Source organism: Coenobita brevimanus, chromosome 67 (assembly GCF_032717465.1).
Source record: "Coenobita brevimanus isolate Jiangsu-jjx chromosome 67, ASM3271746v2, whole genome shotgun sequence".
Classification (NCBI taxonomy): Eukaryota; Metazoa; Arthropoda; class Malacostraca; order Decapoda; family Coenobitidae; genus Coenobita; species Coenobita brevimanus.
In genome coordinates this window covers 31,591,054-31,606,815 of record NC_137020.1, presented here as the reverse complement: position 1 = coordinate 31,606,815, position 15,762 = coordinate 31,591,054, and the positions used below count along the sequence as shown (strand labels likewise).

Genomic DNA, 15,762 nt, shown 5'->3' with positions numbered 1-15,762 from the left:
TCCTTTATTGCTGGTGCCAAGGCCTCACATTGGTGCAGGGGACGATAAAGCTGTGCTAGATGCCAAATCAAAAATGTTCGAGCAAGGTGGCTTCAGCACAGGAAGGAGCAATGATAAAGTTGATAAGCTGAGACAGGTTCCTGGAGGCAGCCATGAATACCAAGCAAGGGAAGGTTCTGAGAAAGATGATGAAGCAGTGTGTGTTGATCCTGAGGTGAGGGTGCACCAAGATGAGATCATAAAGGAGCTTTCACGGATGCACTTAACCCCACCTAATAAAAATTCTCTTAGTAATAATGAAGCTATGAATTCAAGAGGATCCACAATAAATGTTGGAACCATGAAGCTGTGTTCTGAAGTGGCAGATTCAGGAACAGTAAAATTAGCTACACCCAGTCCAAAGAAGCCTTTATGTGAAATACGCAAATCTGCGTTCATCATCCAGGATGAACCAGAATCAGTCCTGGAGGACAAGCCCCTCGTCAGCATGCCAAAGATGAAGGTTGCAGATAAATTCAGCATGAGCTTTGGGGGCCAGCCGTGTGAACCTACCTCCCCCCTCAGCCCGTGTTTGAACCCTTTGGTATCTTCAGATGGGGATGACTCGGCCAGTAACGACTGCAACACCCCTCCTTGGCCCCACACACCTTTGGAAAAGGTAGAAACTCTCCTTTTCTCAGCAGTTGAGCATAGCAGTTCTCAACATCAATTTGTGTGTTAATTTTCCTTTAATCTTTAACTCCTTCAAGCACAGGCTTGCTTTTTCAGGATGTTACATGTAGACAAGTTTTGTATGACAGATGGTATCTGTTTCAGATGGTATCTGTCTACATAAAAAACACACATATCAGACTTCTTACCTGCATAATTTAAACAATATTTTCTCTGGAAACAAAACATGACGTTGTGAAAAAAACAGAGTTGAAAAGCTGCAGGAATTGTGAATTTATTTAATACAGCACTGAGATTTAGCACTTAAATCATCAAATGCCTGAAAGGGCAAACTTTGTTTACCATGTTTATTGGCCATCCACATATTGTTGAAAATTGCTATTATCATCAGCTGTAATACTGAAACAGGGCTTATCAACAGCTGCTTAATAGTACTGTATAACCTTTTGCCATTGTGGGGGATGTCCTCATCCAGTGCTCACCAAATGCTGCTGCCCATGTGCCATGCAACACTGTAGCCATGAATGATGTAGCTGAATGCTTGTACAGATCCTATAGAGTCATCTGATCTGCTTAACATTCTTTGCAAGACTCCCACCAGCATACACAGCTTAGTCACTATTGATTGGTCATTTGCTGTTTTGGGGTCACAAGAAAAGTTGAAAATTTTGACAGTGCTAATTTATGTAGTATTAGCATAAATCACATTTACGAAAAATGTGTGAAAATAGCTTTGACATCATATTAAGTACTTGCTAAACAACATTGCAGTATACCCTAAATAAGGAAAGTGTAGTTTTAACATACCAATGTGACTCTGTGGTGTGGCATGAAAATGAAAAGTCAAGAGTGAGAGCAGTGGAGATGGGACTGCCGATTAATGTATGTGGAGTACAGAGTGTAGATAGAATACGGAATAATGTGATATGATTTTGGTGGTAGGTGGAGGCGCTCACCATCCACTCAGTGTAGTGCTGCTATCAAGTGTCTGCTCTTTCCTTTCTTCCTTCCATCCATCCTCTTCTATCTTTCATTCCTTCACTATTTTCTCTTCCTTCTGCCTGTGGGTGACTTTACACTCCCTCTTCTGTCCTTCTTTCATTCTTTCCCCTTCCTTCTGCCTGTGGGTGACTCTACACTGAGTGAAAAGTCAAATGGTTTCTTGTACATCTGGAAACCATTTACTACCCTGGGTGATAACCATATAACCAAATTATGGCACCTGGTGGTTTAGTGGGTAATTAAGGTGCTGCGATCAGATTGAGCCTGTGTAGGTTTATATCCAAGAGGTGGTTGGGGTTTATTGCTCACATAATGCCACTCAGGGATGAGTGAGACCAGTCACTCTCATCTTAAATGTTAGGACCAACATGCCTAGCCCCGGGTTCCTACGCTCCTCCTGGGGCAACATAGGATTGGGTGGTGGATGGATGGATGGATATTTTGATATTCCTTGTAGCCCAAAGCTTGCAAGTGGTCAATTATTTAGGTTTCCAACGACAGCATACTTTTGTGTGGCTGTTGTATCACCTTATGTATCACCCACTAATGCACCCTCTTGTTCTCCAGGGTGACTCCCACATTAGCATCTCCACTCATGTAACAGCGCACCATAGTAGGCTCGACATCACCCCAATATTTGGTTATATGGTTACTACCCAGTTTTGTAAATGGCTTCCTGAGTTAGAGGAAACCATGAAGCTTGTCACTCATTTTAGAGTCACCTTAGGAAAAAGTAGAGAGCACAACACATGAGTGAATAAAGGTTGCCACAAGAATATGATCCCCTGAATCAGACAACATAGTTTGTATGGTATTGTATTCTTGCTAACACCAGATTTATTTAACGTAGGGCAGACCTGTAGTAGTTAATGAAGGTTTTACTGTATATAATGCCATCAGCTTAATCATTGGTGAATAAAATCATTTGATAAAAGTAAAGAATGAAGTGAAAAAGTGGAGGATTTAATGAGAGAGAGAGATTGCATCTAAATTATGCAGTATATGGACTGTATATATTCTCTGCAAATTACTGGTGTATTAATCACGAAAAACTAACCTATCATAGCAGAAACTTAGGCTTGTATAGTTCTAAATACTAACTCTTAAAATTGAGAGCTAATGGTAATATAATCAAGTGCCATGTCATATTCTGAGCAGGTTAATATTTCCTGATAAGTAGTTTAGACAGTGAAAGAAAATAATTTGAAGTGCTGTTGTTCAGTACTGTGTTGTTTATGGGTGAATCTGCTCAGTGTTTTTTATCTGTTAACTACAAACTTTTTGTGGGGGGGGGGGGGCTTACTAAATGTGTAGCTGTTGAATTTCATTTTTTAACACCTGCTCATTGTTATGCATTCTTTTATGTAACACCATAAGTTAGCATAATAGAACCTTTTGTACTTACATCCATTGTATTTATCCTGTGTAAATGTTTTAGGCTACATGATGTTTATCTAGGGCTTTCTTGGCCTGAACCATCCACAGTATATACATAACAGAGTACAGTACTGAGATCATTGCCTTGACCATTGTATTAACTTTACATTTTGTACTTTGCTGCTCCAATTTGCAGCATACCACACACACATCTCACCCTCTTGGATGCTCGTACTTGAGCGAATCAGTCATCCAAGCTCAGCTTTTCCATAAGAGTTGCCTTATCCATTTCAGTTTGTTGACCTTTTTACTATGATCTTGCTGCCATCAGATGCTTCTGTTCAGCTTAGAAGAGACATTTTGAACAAGAGCTTTACCTCTCAATAACCCTTTACTAAGAGGTGTTTCAGGGCTGAATAAAATTACCTGGAGACAATAAGAAAAAATTTAAAAATTCATCACCAGTGGTCAGAGGTTACGTTTAGTAAACATAAATGGTCGTACACAGTATTAACTTTTTTGCACATGGTTTTTATATGATTTTTGTAGAAATGGCACTGTCACTATCCAAACAGTGGTTGGTTGTGTCACATGAACATTTTATATACAGTATATTTATCTGTCTCTCTGTCTGTCTATCTATCTAACTATATTTACAGTCACCGCTTGCACAACGTGCAGTCCTAGTGCATGAAACTCACATAACACGGATGGCAAAATTTGAGGCCAAAAAATGGTCACAACACGAAAATGATAGACATAATGCAGGTGGAGGAAGCTGGCCATTTTTTTTGAAAACCATACTATGTTGCAACAATAGAGATAATGTGGCCACTGGCCCCAAATTATGGTTCAAATAGTCGTAACGTGGAAAAATAGGGTCATGACACGGTGGGAACAGACATAACGCGGCCAGTGATAATCATAGCGTTGGTTGCATCAGTTAATGATGTGTGGCTATCACGTGTCTGCATTAGATGTCGTCACAGTCCCCTGATCATTCCTGCCCTAATTGAGCCTACCCTCTCCCCTCGGTCTGGCTGTTCATGTGCTCTCTGTGATCTTTGCTCTTTTTTTTTGGCCATGGAAAGCCACTCAACCTCCCCCCAGCAAGTCCACAACCTCTTCCATTCAAGGTGGGGCATCCTTTAGTGTTTGTATGTAATAAAGTCTTGATTAGGTAGGTAAATATTCTGGGAAAAAATCTGAAAATTACCCCAAAGGTGAACTTCAGGCTAGCTTGGGTACCATGATACCCTTTAATATGTAGACATATGGCCCTATAATGTGGAATTTTCATAAAGTGGGAGCTTCAAGGTACAATATTCCAGTGTTATGCGAGAGGTGACTGCATATGTAATCTATCTATCTATCTATCTATCTATCTATCTATCTATCCATCTATATAATATATATATATATGTACACACATATATATATATATATACACACACACACACACACACACACACACACACACACACACGAGGTCTCTTCAGAAAATATCCAATCTTAGGCTAAAAAAAAAAAAATAATAGTTAACCAGTTGAGCTATGGTACTAATGTCCTTCAAAGTAGGCCCCTTCTGATGACACAAGTAGCCCAGCAATCCAGTGCCTGAAACAGTTTTCAAATAGAGTTTTTGGTATCTTCGTTGCATTCATCATGATCTCTCAGATGAACATTGCACAAGACATGTTGGAGTGTCCAAATCGCAATCCAGACTTCCTGAAGACTGTTATCATTGGAGGTGAGAATTTGGTGTACGAGTACGGCCCAGAAACCAAAGCCAGTCCTCTTAGTGGAAGCATGCAGGGTCGCCTTGGTAAAAAAAAAAAAAGCACGACAGGTCCGCAGCAATGTGCACTTGCTTGTTTTTTTTTTTTTTTTTTTTTTTTTTTTTTTTCTCCAACCACCTTGGTGTTGTGCATCACAAATATGCACCAGAAGGTCAGACTATCAACAAACTATATTACCTTGATGTTATTCGTCGTCTTCTTGACGCAGTTCGGTGGAAGAGACTAGACCTTCGGAAAGTGGCAAGTTGGAAGCTGCCCCATGACAACGACCCTGCCCATTCCTCTTAACTGATTCAGGAATCTTTGGCCTAGCACAACATTCCTCAGGTCCAGCAGGCTCCCTACTCACCAGACATGGCTCCGTGGAACTTATGGTCATTCCCCAAGCTCAAAACCCCGCAGAAGTGCTCCCAATTTGAGACGAGAAGAGATCCTGGTGAATGCGACGAAGCAACTGCAGGAGATACTGAAAACTGTATGTATCTAAAAAATATTTCAGACAGTGGAAAGAACACTGGGCTATATGTGTCAAGTCAGAAGGGGCATACTTTGAGGGGAGTCAGTGCTGTTGAACTATTTATTTATTTATTTTTTTGAGCCTCAGGTTGGATGCTTTCTGGAAAGAGGGTTTTATATATATATATATATATATATAAGAGATACACCTTTTGAATGCACATATATCACAATGTATAATTCTTCAGGTATATATAATATTGTACTATACATACTGATCGTGCACCATGAAATATTTGGTTAATATAGTGTGCATGTTTTACAATTACTGTAATGGAGAGTAATTTTTTCCCCCATATTGCATAATATAATTACACCTCTTGCATATTAACATTAGTCTGAGAGTTTATCAGTACACAGAACCTGCTGTAGAAAGTTATAACATAGATTACAGATGTCTATTCTGTTCCCTTCATCACTTCAGCCTGATGTTTGTTTGTTTTTTTCACATGGAATACAGAGCAGTACGATTTCTGATGACCCTTCAACTGAAAAATGTCACTCCTTTATCTCAGGAACATAGTGCATATATATATATATATATATATATATATATATATATATATATATATATATATATACTATATATATATATATATATATACTGTATATATATATATATATATATATATATATATCCTGTATATATATACAGTAAAAGTCCTCTCATTTGGCATCTGGTCTTACGGTATTTCTGGTCTTTCGATGGTTTTCATAAATACAGTTGTCCCATTATGAAACTTTCATGCTCTTCCAGCACGTATGCTGAGCCATTCGGCACCCATGACGTGGTCACTGGCTTGCTGGTGGTACCAGTGCACCCAAAGTTGCCAATTTGGCACTGTTGGCACTAGATCTAGCTCTTTTTATAATAATTTAGGACCAATAAATATTAGATTTTCTTCTACGTTCAACGCATTTTGAAGTCCAATTTAGTGCTAAAGTTTGAACGGTTCACCTATAGATTAGCGCTTAGCGATTTTGCAGATTTCTGCTTGCCAACACTGCATACACCATAGGCCATCATGACTTGTGAGTGTCTCGCTTTGTGAGTGGGACCTTTCGAAAGTTTGGAAACTTTGTTGTGCTATTTTATGGTATACAGTACATATGTAAATACACCTAGGTTAAGGTAAGTTCATGTATATTGTATCATTAAATACATTGAATATAAGCTGCTTATTAAATATTTTATGTTGAGGATTGACCAGTAATACTTGCTAGTCACTGTGATTGCATTGGAGTGACTGACCATGATTGCTAGAGGCTTTTTAGCAGGTTTTCTCTGTCATCCAGCAGTTTCTGCTCTTTCGGCACCTGCTTGGTTTCAGAGATGCTGAATGAGAGGAGTTTTATTTATATATACTGTAGATATATAGTATGTCATTGCCATTTTCATCTCATTCTGCTTCATTCATCATTCATATACTTGCAGCTATGTATTTCATATGCATCATTCATCTCTGTGCACTTCTCTCTCTCTCATATTGTCATTTCTTCACATACTCGCAGCCACTCCTTTCATATATAGCCTTCAGCTCTATCAACTTACCTCTCTCACAGTGATACTTCTTAAAGTACTTGCAGCTTCTTGTTTCTTAAGCAACCTTTAGCCTTGTCAGTTCATCTCCCTCATATAATTGCTACCAAAGCTTGCAGCCAGCTTTACTTACCTTGCTCTCTCACAGTGGCTGGCGACCTTCAATGACGAGGGCAAGATCTATTATTATGAAGAGTCAGGAGTCAAAAGTCAGTGGGTCCTGCCACAGGTAAGACAGATACTGTTTTTAACTGATATAGAAGAATGGTTCTTAACCTTAGGTGCATGCACCCCTTGGGGGTGAACATCAGTCTTTGAGTGTGCAATTGACCAGCCAGCTCATTTCAAAAGTTGTTTATCTAAATTTCATAGTCACTGAGTAGGTCTCTGTGGTTAGCAGTATTGTCAGTCTGTTAAACTACTATGCATGAGAGTACATTAAGGAATTAGTTAACCCTAGTAAGGAAACTCAGTGTCATATGGCATCGTTCAGTACGTATTTTTGAGTTTTGTGCTTAATGTTTTCCCGATTTATTGGTTTTTGGAAACTTTTGCAACATCCCCCATCAGTAAACCACATGGTGTTGTCAGGATTAGCCACATTTTCATGTTTCTGTTCCTTATTGTTTATCAGTGATTAGTATCCATTTGGAACAGGGTTCCCTGATACAGTGTTGTATTGTGGGGCAGAGAGAGAGAGAAAAAAAAAAAAGCATGTTTTTCTATGTGGATGCAGTGTACACAACTTTTTAGTGAATGTTTTAGCCTAAATATGATGCAAATTGAACAACATAACAACTACTGGAACTTGGAGGTGTAAACACTCATACACCTGGCAGATGACCTCTTGGAATCACAGAAAATGTCTTGCCAGGTACTGATGAAAACTGGAGATGTTGTTCGTGCGTTTTTGGCTATACTAATATGATATGGTAATGAAAAATTATTTTATTGTATATTCAGGCTGCAATCACCACAGTATAATCATAGTAATATACTGTATTAGTATAGCCAGAGATGCAGGTAAAATATCTCAGGTTTTTATTTGTTCCAGGTAAGCAGTGTTCTGTGGTTCTCAGAGGTCACTGGCTGGCTGTGTGAGTGTCTACACCTACAAGTTCCCATAGTATAAGTTATTTTGCCTAGTTTCACATATTTCCATCTCAGTACCTGAATAAGTAAAGTACTGTACTTTTTTTTTTTTTTTTTTTTTTTTTTCAAAGGATCCATATGTGCATTTAATTTAGTTCAGTTATCCTAATGTTTACTCATACAGTATAAGCCCCAGATGTCTTATTTTTGTTGTACAGTACCCTTTGGTAATACTGTAGTAAAGCATATTTGCATATTTTTTTTTTCCTACAGTGATTCCTGGATACAGGATTAAGCAAAGTAGAAGTAAGGCAGACTAAACACATCCCAACCCCCTGAATCAGTGAATGCCTCTTTGATTTTATTTTGCCATCCTCATACAGCTTAGGAGAGAGGTTTCAAAATAAGGTTTTATATGTAAGTTTCACCCAGTCATTATCAAAGGTGTCCCCAGAGAAGTAGCAAGACCAACATACTGCCTGCTCAAAGCATGAACCTTTGAACAGTTATCCTGATCAGTCTACTATTAAACTAATAGCATAAACTTTTTCTATAACTAAGGGCTGAAATAAATACTAGTTGGGCCATTAATCCTTAGCTTTCTTTTTCCTCGATGCTTTGCTTGCCTTCTCCAAAGATCAATGTAAAGCGATGATTATGGTTTAAGTTGACATACATTCTAGCCCAAACCCAAGCCATCTTTCAGACCAAACCTATCCTAACCCAAACTCAAACCAATCCTACCCCAGTCCAAATCCAGCCCATCAATGCTCAAACCAGACCTAGCCTAAACCCATCCAGATCCAAGCCAAACCCAAAGTCATCATTGTGATCATCATTGTTATCATCAGCAGCAGCATCGTCATCTTACATATCGTCATCACCACTGTATTTCCCACCTAAAATTTAAGTGGGTTGATATAAAATAAGTCTAAACAAACTCCATACATCTTACAGACCTTAAGTGATGACACAGATGACCCTGACAGCCGTTGTGACAGTACCAACAGACCCATCTCACCCAAGGACAACGTCAGGATCTCACAGATTGCCGAGCATCTGGTCAGTTTGCCTTGAATTTGTTTATCCCACTCTTTAATTCTGCATTTTGCCATTCCACCATTCATTTGATAGTTCTGTTGGTTTTATCCTTATGGCACTCTGTTAAGTTGTCCTTATTTCCATTCTTTGTTTCCTGTTAAATACAAGTTCTTCTATTTTTCACTCATGTGTTTATGTTACTTTTTTATATAGTTCTACTTTTTCGTCTTTCCTTTGGCAGCTACGAGTACAGCAAGTCCTTGTTTGTTTCAGGTTCCTGTGTTTACAGCAGTCTTTTTATACTTCTCCTGCTTTTTATCCTTTCCATTTTCTGTTAGAGTACAAGTTCCCGTATCTCTTTTCAGTGTTTATTGCAGTCTTTTTATTTATTTATTTATTTTTTACAAGATTATAGCAAGTCCATGTTGTATGTTTCCCCTTTTGATTATCTGTCTATTGCCAGACACCTCGTTTGACACAAACAGGTTTTCTGTGGTCCACTGGGTTCTCATCAAGATAACCAGGGGTTACACTACTACCTCAGATAGTACTGTATAGTGTTTTCCTATTAAGTACTGTACATAGCTAACTTTTTGGCAGGTGGGGGCGCTCACCATTCACTCACTCGATGTAGTTCTTCTTTTGGGTGACTGCCCTTTCCTCTCTACCTTCCTTCTCTCCTTCCTTCCTCTTCTGTCTTTCTTTCCTTCATTCTTTCCTTTTTCTTCTGCCTGTGAGTGAGTCTACGCTGAATGACTACCAAATTTCTTTCTGTACTCCAGGGAATCATTTACTGCATTGGGTGGTAACCATATAACCAAATTATGGCGCCTTGTGGTTTAGTGGGTAATTGAGGCTCTCCAGTCGCATCGAACCTGCGCAGGTTTATATCCAAGGGGTGGTTGGGGTTTATTGTTCATGTAATGCCACTCAGAGATGAATGAGGCTGGTCACTAACATCTATGTCAGTACCAACTTGCCAAGCCCTGGGCTGCTTCACCCCTCATGGGGCAACACAGGATTAGATGATGATGACATAGTAAACTTTGACATGAGTTATTAAAGTTCAGTTTGTCAGTTTGTCCCAGTTGACAGTTCGTCATGAGATGAAGCTGATATAATGTAGAGCATATCCCTGAATACAAGGACTTCCTGTACTGTGTTGATAGTACTGATGTTCGTATGCACTTCCCTTCCTGTTATGATAAGTCGTCATTTTAAGTACTGTACTGTGAGATGTAGGGGGAGAGGGGCTGGGAGAAACCAGGGAGGAGAGGTATCTTTTGACTATTGTATTCAGCCTAGGAGACTTAATGAATTGATATGTTAGGTAAGCCATGATTAACATCTTTTCTCCAAGGGGGCTCTAATAAGCCGAATGCATTCGTCTGGTATCAATAGAATTTATATTAACAATCATTTGGAGAGAATAGAATGAGAGACTGACTAGGAGGGTATGTGTGAGTGAGGTGGAAGGGGGAAAGGGGGAGGGGAAGACTGAGTACAAAATGGAAGGATAGAGTGCAGAGGTATATTTGAGAGGGAGAAATGAACTGGAGTAAAGGCAGCCTGGTGATGGAAAACAGGGTGACATGGGTGTGATTTGTTTGTAGCTACCCCATGTGGGATTAAGGCATCGAGCTGTCAATAGGTAGATAGATAGATACTTGGACTGAAGCTAACCTCCAATCATGCACATGTCTAATTAACTATGCAGAAGATTTATCTGGTAATTTTAATTATTTTTTTTATAAAGAGTAATTCTCTTTTTCTGTTCGAGCTGACATTTTGCTCACCGTATTACAGGTTTTCTTCTTAATTTTGTAATCCATCAGTATGGTATAGTATGATGATGTACAGTATGTGCTCTATGTATTGTGGTAGCTGGCTTGCTCATGCCTGACACTGGGAGGCAGCTTTACTATATAGGGACAGCCATGAGCAAAATTATTGTTTGTTGACAATCCTCTGACAGTATTGTGCCCTGCTTTTAGTATTTCACATTCCTACCCTAGCAAAGGAGAGTATCCTTACTTCTCATACTCTTTTGTTGTGTGCTTCTTATTCCTGTTGCTTAAAAGAAGTTCATATAACTTTTATCACAATGGCTGGTGGAGGAATGTGAACTTTTGCTTGTGGCTGTACATGGGCTATGTTTTATGGGTATTCTAGGGTAATATAAGAATAAAGGTGGTAGATATAATTGTAGAAGAATACTCAGTTTAAATACTGTATTGTTGTAAAGGTGAAGAGTTTTTCATTCCTGTCTGTACCAGGTATCTTTGTTTGTTTGTTTGTATATTCAGGATTACAAGAGAGAGAGAGGGAGGGAGGGGTGAAACAGTGAAGGTATGTTATAGATCAGTTAAACAATACCAGATTGCAGGAGTTTAAAGTCTGTATCAAGATAAAGGAGTGAGAAATATTTGATGATTTAGTGATATAACTCTTATCAGTTTGTGTTGCTAATCCAGTAAAATCTCAGCTGAGGTTTGTATGCATTATGCAGTGCACCTGCAGTCATATCCTGGGTGTGTATGTGATCAGATGCACAGTGTTTGGGTAGTGAAGGATGAGGAAATCTGTGGATTTAAGCATACAGAATGATGGACAGAACAAGTGGAACAGAATTAAGAGGATCCTTGCCCATGGAGAGTATTTATGAGATTATTTTATTGGTAGGTTGTGGTAGTTTGGACATGATGAGATGATGTGAGAGTAGCTAGGTAAAGCACTGTGTTGACCTGAACATTGAAGGAGAACCCATGCAGGAAGATGCAAGTAAAACATTGAGTGACATTCAGATAAGCATCCAGAAGGTTGGGGAGCTTGGTTATCATGCAGGACACTGCAGCTCACCCATGCCTTTTAAAATGTGTGCGTGTTCATTGTTTATATATTTTTAAATTCATCCAGCCTCCCTTGTGTTCTGTATAGAACCAGAACTGGGGTAAGAGGTAAGAACATTGGTGGACATACTGATTATTAAAATGGTGCTGTTTACAGGAACACCATATTTGTATCTACTGCAAAAAGCAGTACTTTTGCCATCATTGCTGGTTAGTTTAATATTAGTACTGGTGCTGCTGGTATCACAGATTTGTGGCCAGCTGGTGTGTCAGTCTGTTAGTCATTCAGTCAGTCAATCAGTCATTAACCTAGTCAGTTCATTAGTCTGTCAGTCGATAATTCAGTTAGTCAGTCACTCGGTCATTTAGTCAGTTGAGTTAACTGCTCTGTCAGTCTGTCAGTCAGTCAGTCATTTAGTCAGTCTGTCAGTTGGTCTGTCTTTCAGTCAGTCTGTCAGTTGGTCAGTCATTTAGTCAGTCAGGCAGTTAGTCAGGCAGTTATTCATTCCTTTCACACAGCCGGAGTTGGTTGATTATGTTATTCGTGAGGGCTTTGTCCACCGCACATTCTTGCTGCGAGAAGGGAAGAAGGTGCGCAAGAACTGGGTGAACTCCTATGTACGTTTCATCCAGAGAGAGTTTGACACCGGCTCCACAGGCATCCTCTACTTCTCAAAGTCCCGCGATGAAGATAAGGTCTGTGTCTTGTTTTGCTCTTTTTTTTTCTTTTTTTTCTACAGTCGGCATTTGGCAGTTGGTAAATAGATAGATAAATAAATTTTGAAGTATGTAGTGTCTTGGGTTCAGAGAAAGTTAATTTAGTACCAAAATTTGCTCTTGGTGTGAATAAAATTGCTTCTGTTCATGACACTGATCACCACCAAGTTTCTCACTATCTGCAGAGGACCTCCCATATCTGTGAAGGAACATTGACCAAATTTATGTATGATTGAGTTAAATTCTGTCCTACATCAAGAACAAGGATATCAGATCTCTTTGTGGATTGTATGAAAAGACAAATTAGACTATGTGCATCTATGTAAGCGAGATGGAGGGGGATGGGAAGACCAAGGATGTGAGATGGAGGGATGTGATGAGGTACTGTAGAAGAGAAAGGGTGATGTGAGTTGGAGAGAGTGCAGCCAAATGGCAGAAGACAGGGTGACATGGAGACATTTCATTTGTGACTACATGTTATAGTTTTTTTTTTTTTTTAATAGACAGTTAGTGAGTTTAAGAGAGTGCCACAGTAGTGATGGGTTTATTGAAGACTATATAGTCCCTCCAATTTTGATATTCTGAAAACTTAAAAAAAAATCATGAGATATCAAGAATAAAATATTGATTATGTCATTAGACTGAAAGGAGCAAAAAATGTAACTAAAATGTTTGCACTCACTGGCAAGACCTCGTAACAAATTCCCCATGTTTGCTCCACAGAAAGCAGAAATCTTTGAGTTTTACCCACCGTGCTATTTGGAACACGCTTCAGACAAGAAGACCAGTAAACAACAGGTGCTTGGGATCCGCAATGCCCGCGAGACGGAAGTCTTGCTGCAGTTTGATGACTGGGAGATCGAACAGGAGTGGTTAAAGATTCTCCATTTGCATGTGAGTGGCCATGCTGCTTTGTGTTTGGTAAGAGTGTTGGCTTGTGTCAGTTGCAATTCCTTTTTGATCCCTGTAGCAGATCTCCAATAGATTTTTCACCTTAACCAGGTTCAGATTTCCATCTTTTTATAGATTATTCCATGTAGCACAGTGGCAGGAAAAGACTGTTACAGCTCTACATACTTTCCATAGCATTTCTTTATGGCTAGCATCATATTTGGGTGCTAATCAGTTGTTACAGTGTGGCATTCAAGATGGAGGGATTGTAGATTTTAGCAAGGTATTGTGAAAACAGTAGTTAATTTCAGTTCAGTTACTGGTATAGGAAAAAAAGTTATGGTATTTCAGAAAGCATCCACTGATGCCATATTCATTGTTTGACAGATTCAGGAAAAGTATATAGGAAAGAAAAGAGAACAGTACTTTGTTTTCGTTGATTTGGAGAAGGCCTTTGACAGAGTCCCTTGAGAAGTGGTGAAGTGGACTATGAGAAAGCTTGGCAGAGGAAAGATTTAGGAAGTGGAGAGATGGTATGGGGCACAAGGGCTCAAGAGTAAATGCAGATAAAACAAAAATGATTATATCTAGTGCTGGTGGCAGTTTTTGTCAAAGAAGAGGGAGAGTGGCTATATGCGATTTGCCACAAGGGCATGGGAGGTAATTCCATCTTGTGCAGTGTTTGTGATAAGTGGGTGCTTAAGAGATGCAGTGGTATTAGAGGTAGACTGCAAGATGATGCTGATTTCATGTGTGCAGTGTGTCAGGGAGAGCAGGTGGATATTGCCAGACGTGAAAGGATTGAACTAGCTGGTGAGTCTCTTGAATGTGTGGAAGAGTTTTGTTATTTGGGAGACATGTTATTTGCTGGAAGTGGGGCAGGAGCTAGCTCTGTGGCCAGAGAGAGGAGTGGCTGGAAGAAGTTCAGGGAGCTGTTGCCTCTCCTGCAATTGAGAGGGCTCTCCCTCCGTGGTAAGGGATCTTTGTATGCAGCATGCGTTTGGAGTGTAATGCTGTATGATAGTGAGACCTGGGCAGTAATGGAAGAGGATATTTGTAGGCTCAGGCGTACAGAAATGACAATAATTAGGTGGATGTGCAGTGCGTCCCTGAGTGTGAGGCCTGAGGGGACTAGGATTACAGGGAAAGAGTTGAGAGGTAGGATGGGACTGGAGTGTATTGGTGTTGTGTTGAGGAGAGGTAGATTGAGGAGGTTTGGGCATGCATAGAGGAAGGGGGATGATCATTGGGTGCAGAAGGTGAGGTGTTAATATTGGGGGTAGGGTAGCGAGAGGTAGACCGAAAAAAGACCTGGGACGAGGTCATTGACTGTGACCTCAGGGTTAAGGGACTAAATAGGGAAGCTGCCAGAGATCGAGCAGCATGGATAGCCACCATTAGGTGACCAAGGCCGACACTTGCAAGCATGTTGGAGCCTTCAAAAACGAAAACGACAAACAACCTCAGTTTCACAGTGAGAGATTAATGTCATTATGGTATTGCAGGATGGTGTGGAATATGTGCAGGCAGAGAAGGAGGAGAAGAAAGGAAAGCGGGGATCTGATAAGCGTGAGTTTTTGTTGTTGTATTCCTACCTTACTCACTGTGCTGGCGAGAGACGGCTTCTTCTGGTGGCACTGGTATGACCGGCAGTGAAGCTGTCTGGCCATACAACTGTTCCTCCATCTCATCCTTATCCCCAAAGATGATGGTGAACTGTGAAGTAAGATCAGTTTCAGTCTGCAGTCCACTGGGTTCATGTTCAGATGTGCCTGGAATTACAGCTGCTGCTGCCACTAGAGTACCTTACTCATGGTTATTTCTACATTGTTGGTGGATAGATTTGCAGAATATTTTGAAAGGGTTAATGAAGGTTTTGTCAAACCCAACCAGTTCTAAATATCTGTCCTACACTAAGTACAGTTTTGTGCTTTGGCAAGAATGATAGCATGGAGAACATCATCATATTTGTTTTGTTAGGGATTACATATACCTGTACCATTCATTGTAAGAATTTTCTGTCTTGCAGATAGTACAGTATTTATTTGTATTTTTTTTTTCCTGTAGCACTCAAGGAGGGGCAAGCACAGAGAAGGTATTACTACTTAAGGCATTTTAATATCAGTATAGTTTACATCAATACCATACGAAAGGTTGTTATCCATAATGAGCAAAATAAGTTGGTAAGAAAGAGCTGGCTGTGTATGACTCACTCTAAGCTGAATAATATCATCTGGCATTATCTGAAATAGAATATAGAGTAGTT

The 15,762-nt window shown here is 39.7% G+C and overlaps 1 protein-coding gene across 1 annotated transcript in view; it reads left to right on the top strand.

Annotated features, from left to right (window-relative positions):
- LOC145405480 (uncharacterized) overlaps positions 1-15,762 on the top strand; it is a 33,137-nt gene that overhangs the window by 12,667 nt on the left and 4,708 nt on the right. The window contains exons 7-11 of the mRNA XM_080276833.1: positions 7,055-7,135; positions 8,956-9,060; positions 12,408-12,584; positions 13,329-13,499; positions 15,002-15,065. Coding sequence (XP_080132959.1) covers positions 7,055-7,135; positions 8,956-9,060; positions 12,408-12,584; positions 13,329-13,499; positions 15,002-15,065 — 598 coding nt within the window. The remainder of the gene's footprint in view (positions 1-7,054; positions 7,136-8,955; positions 9,061-12,407; positions 12,585-13,328; positions 13,500-15,001; positions 15,066-15,762) is intronic.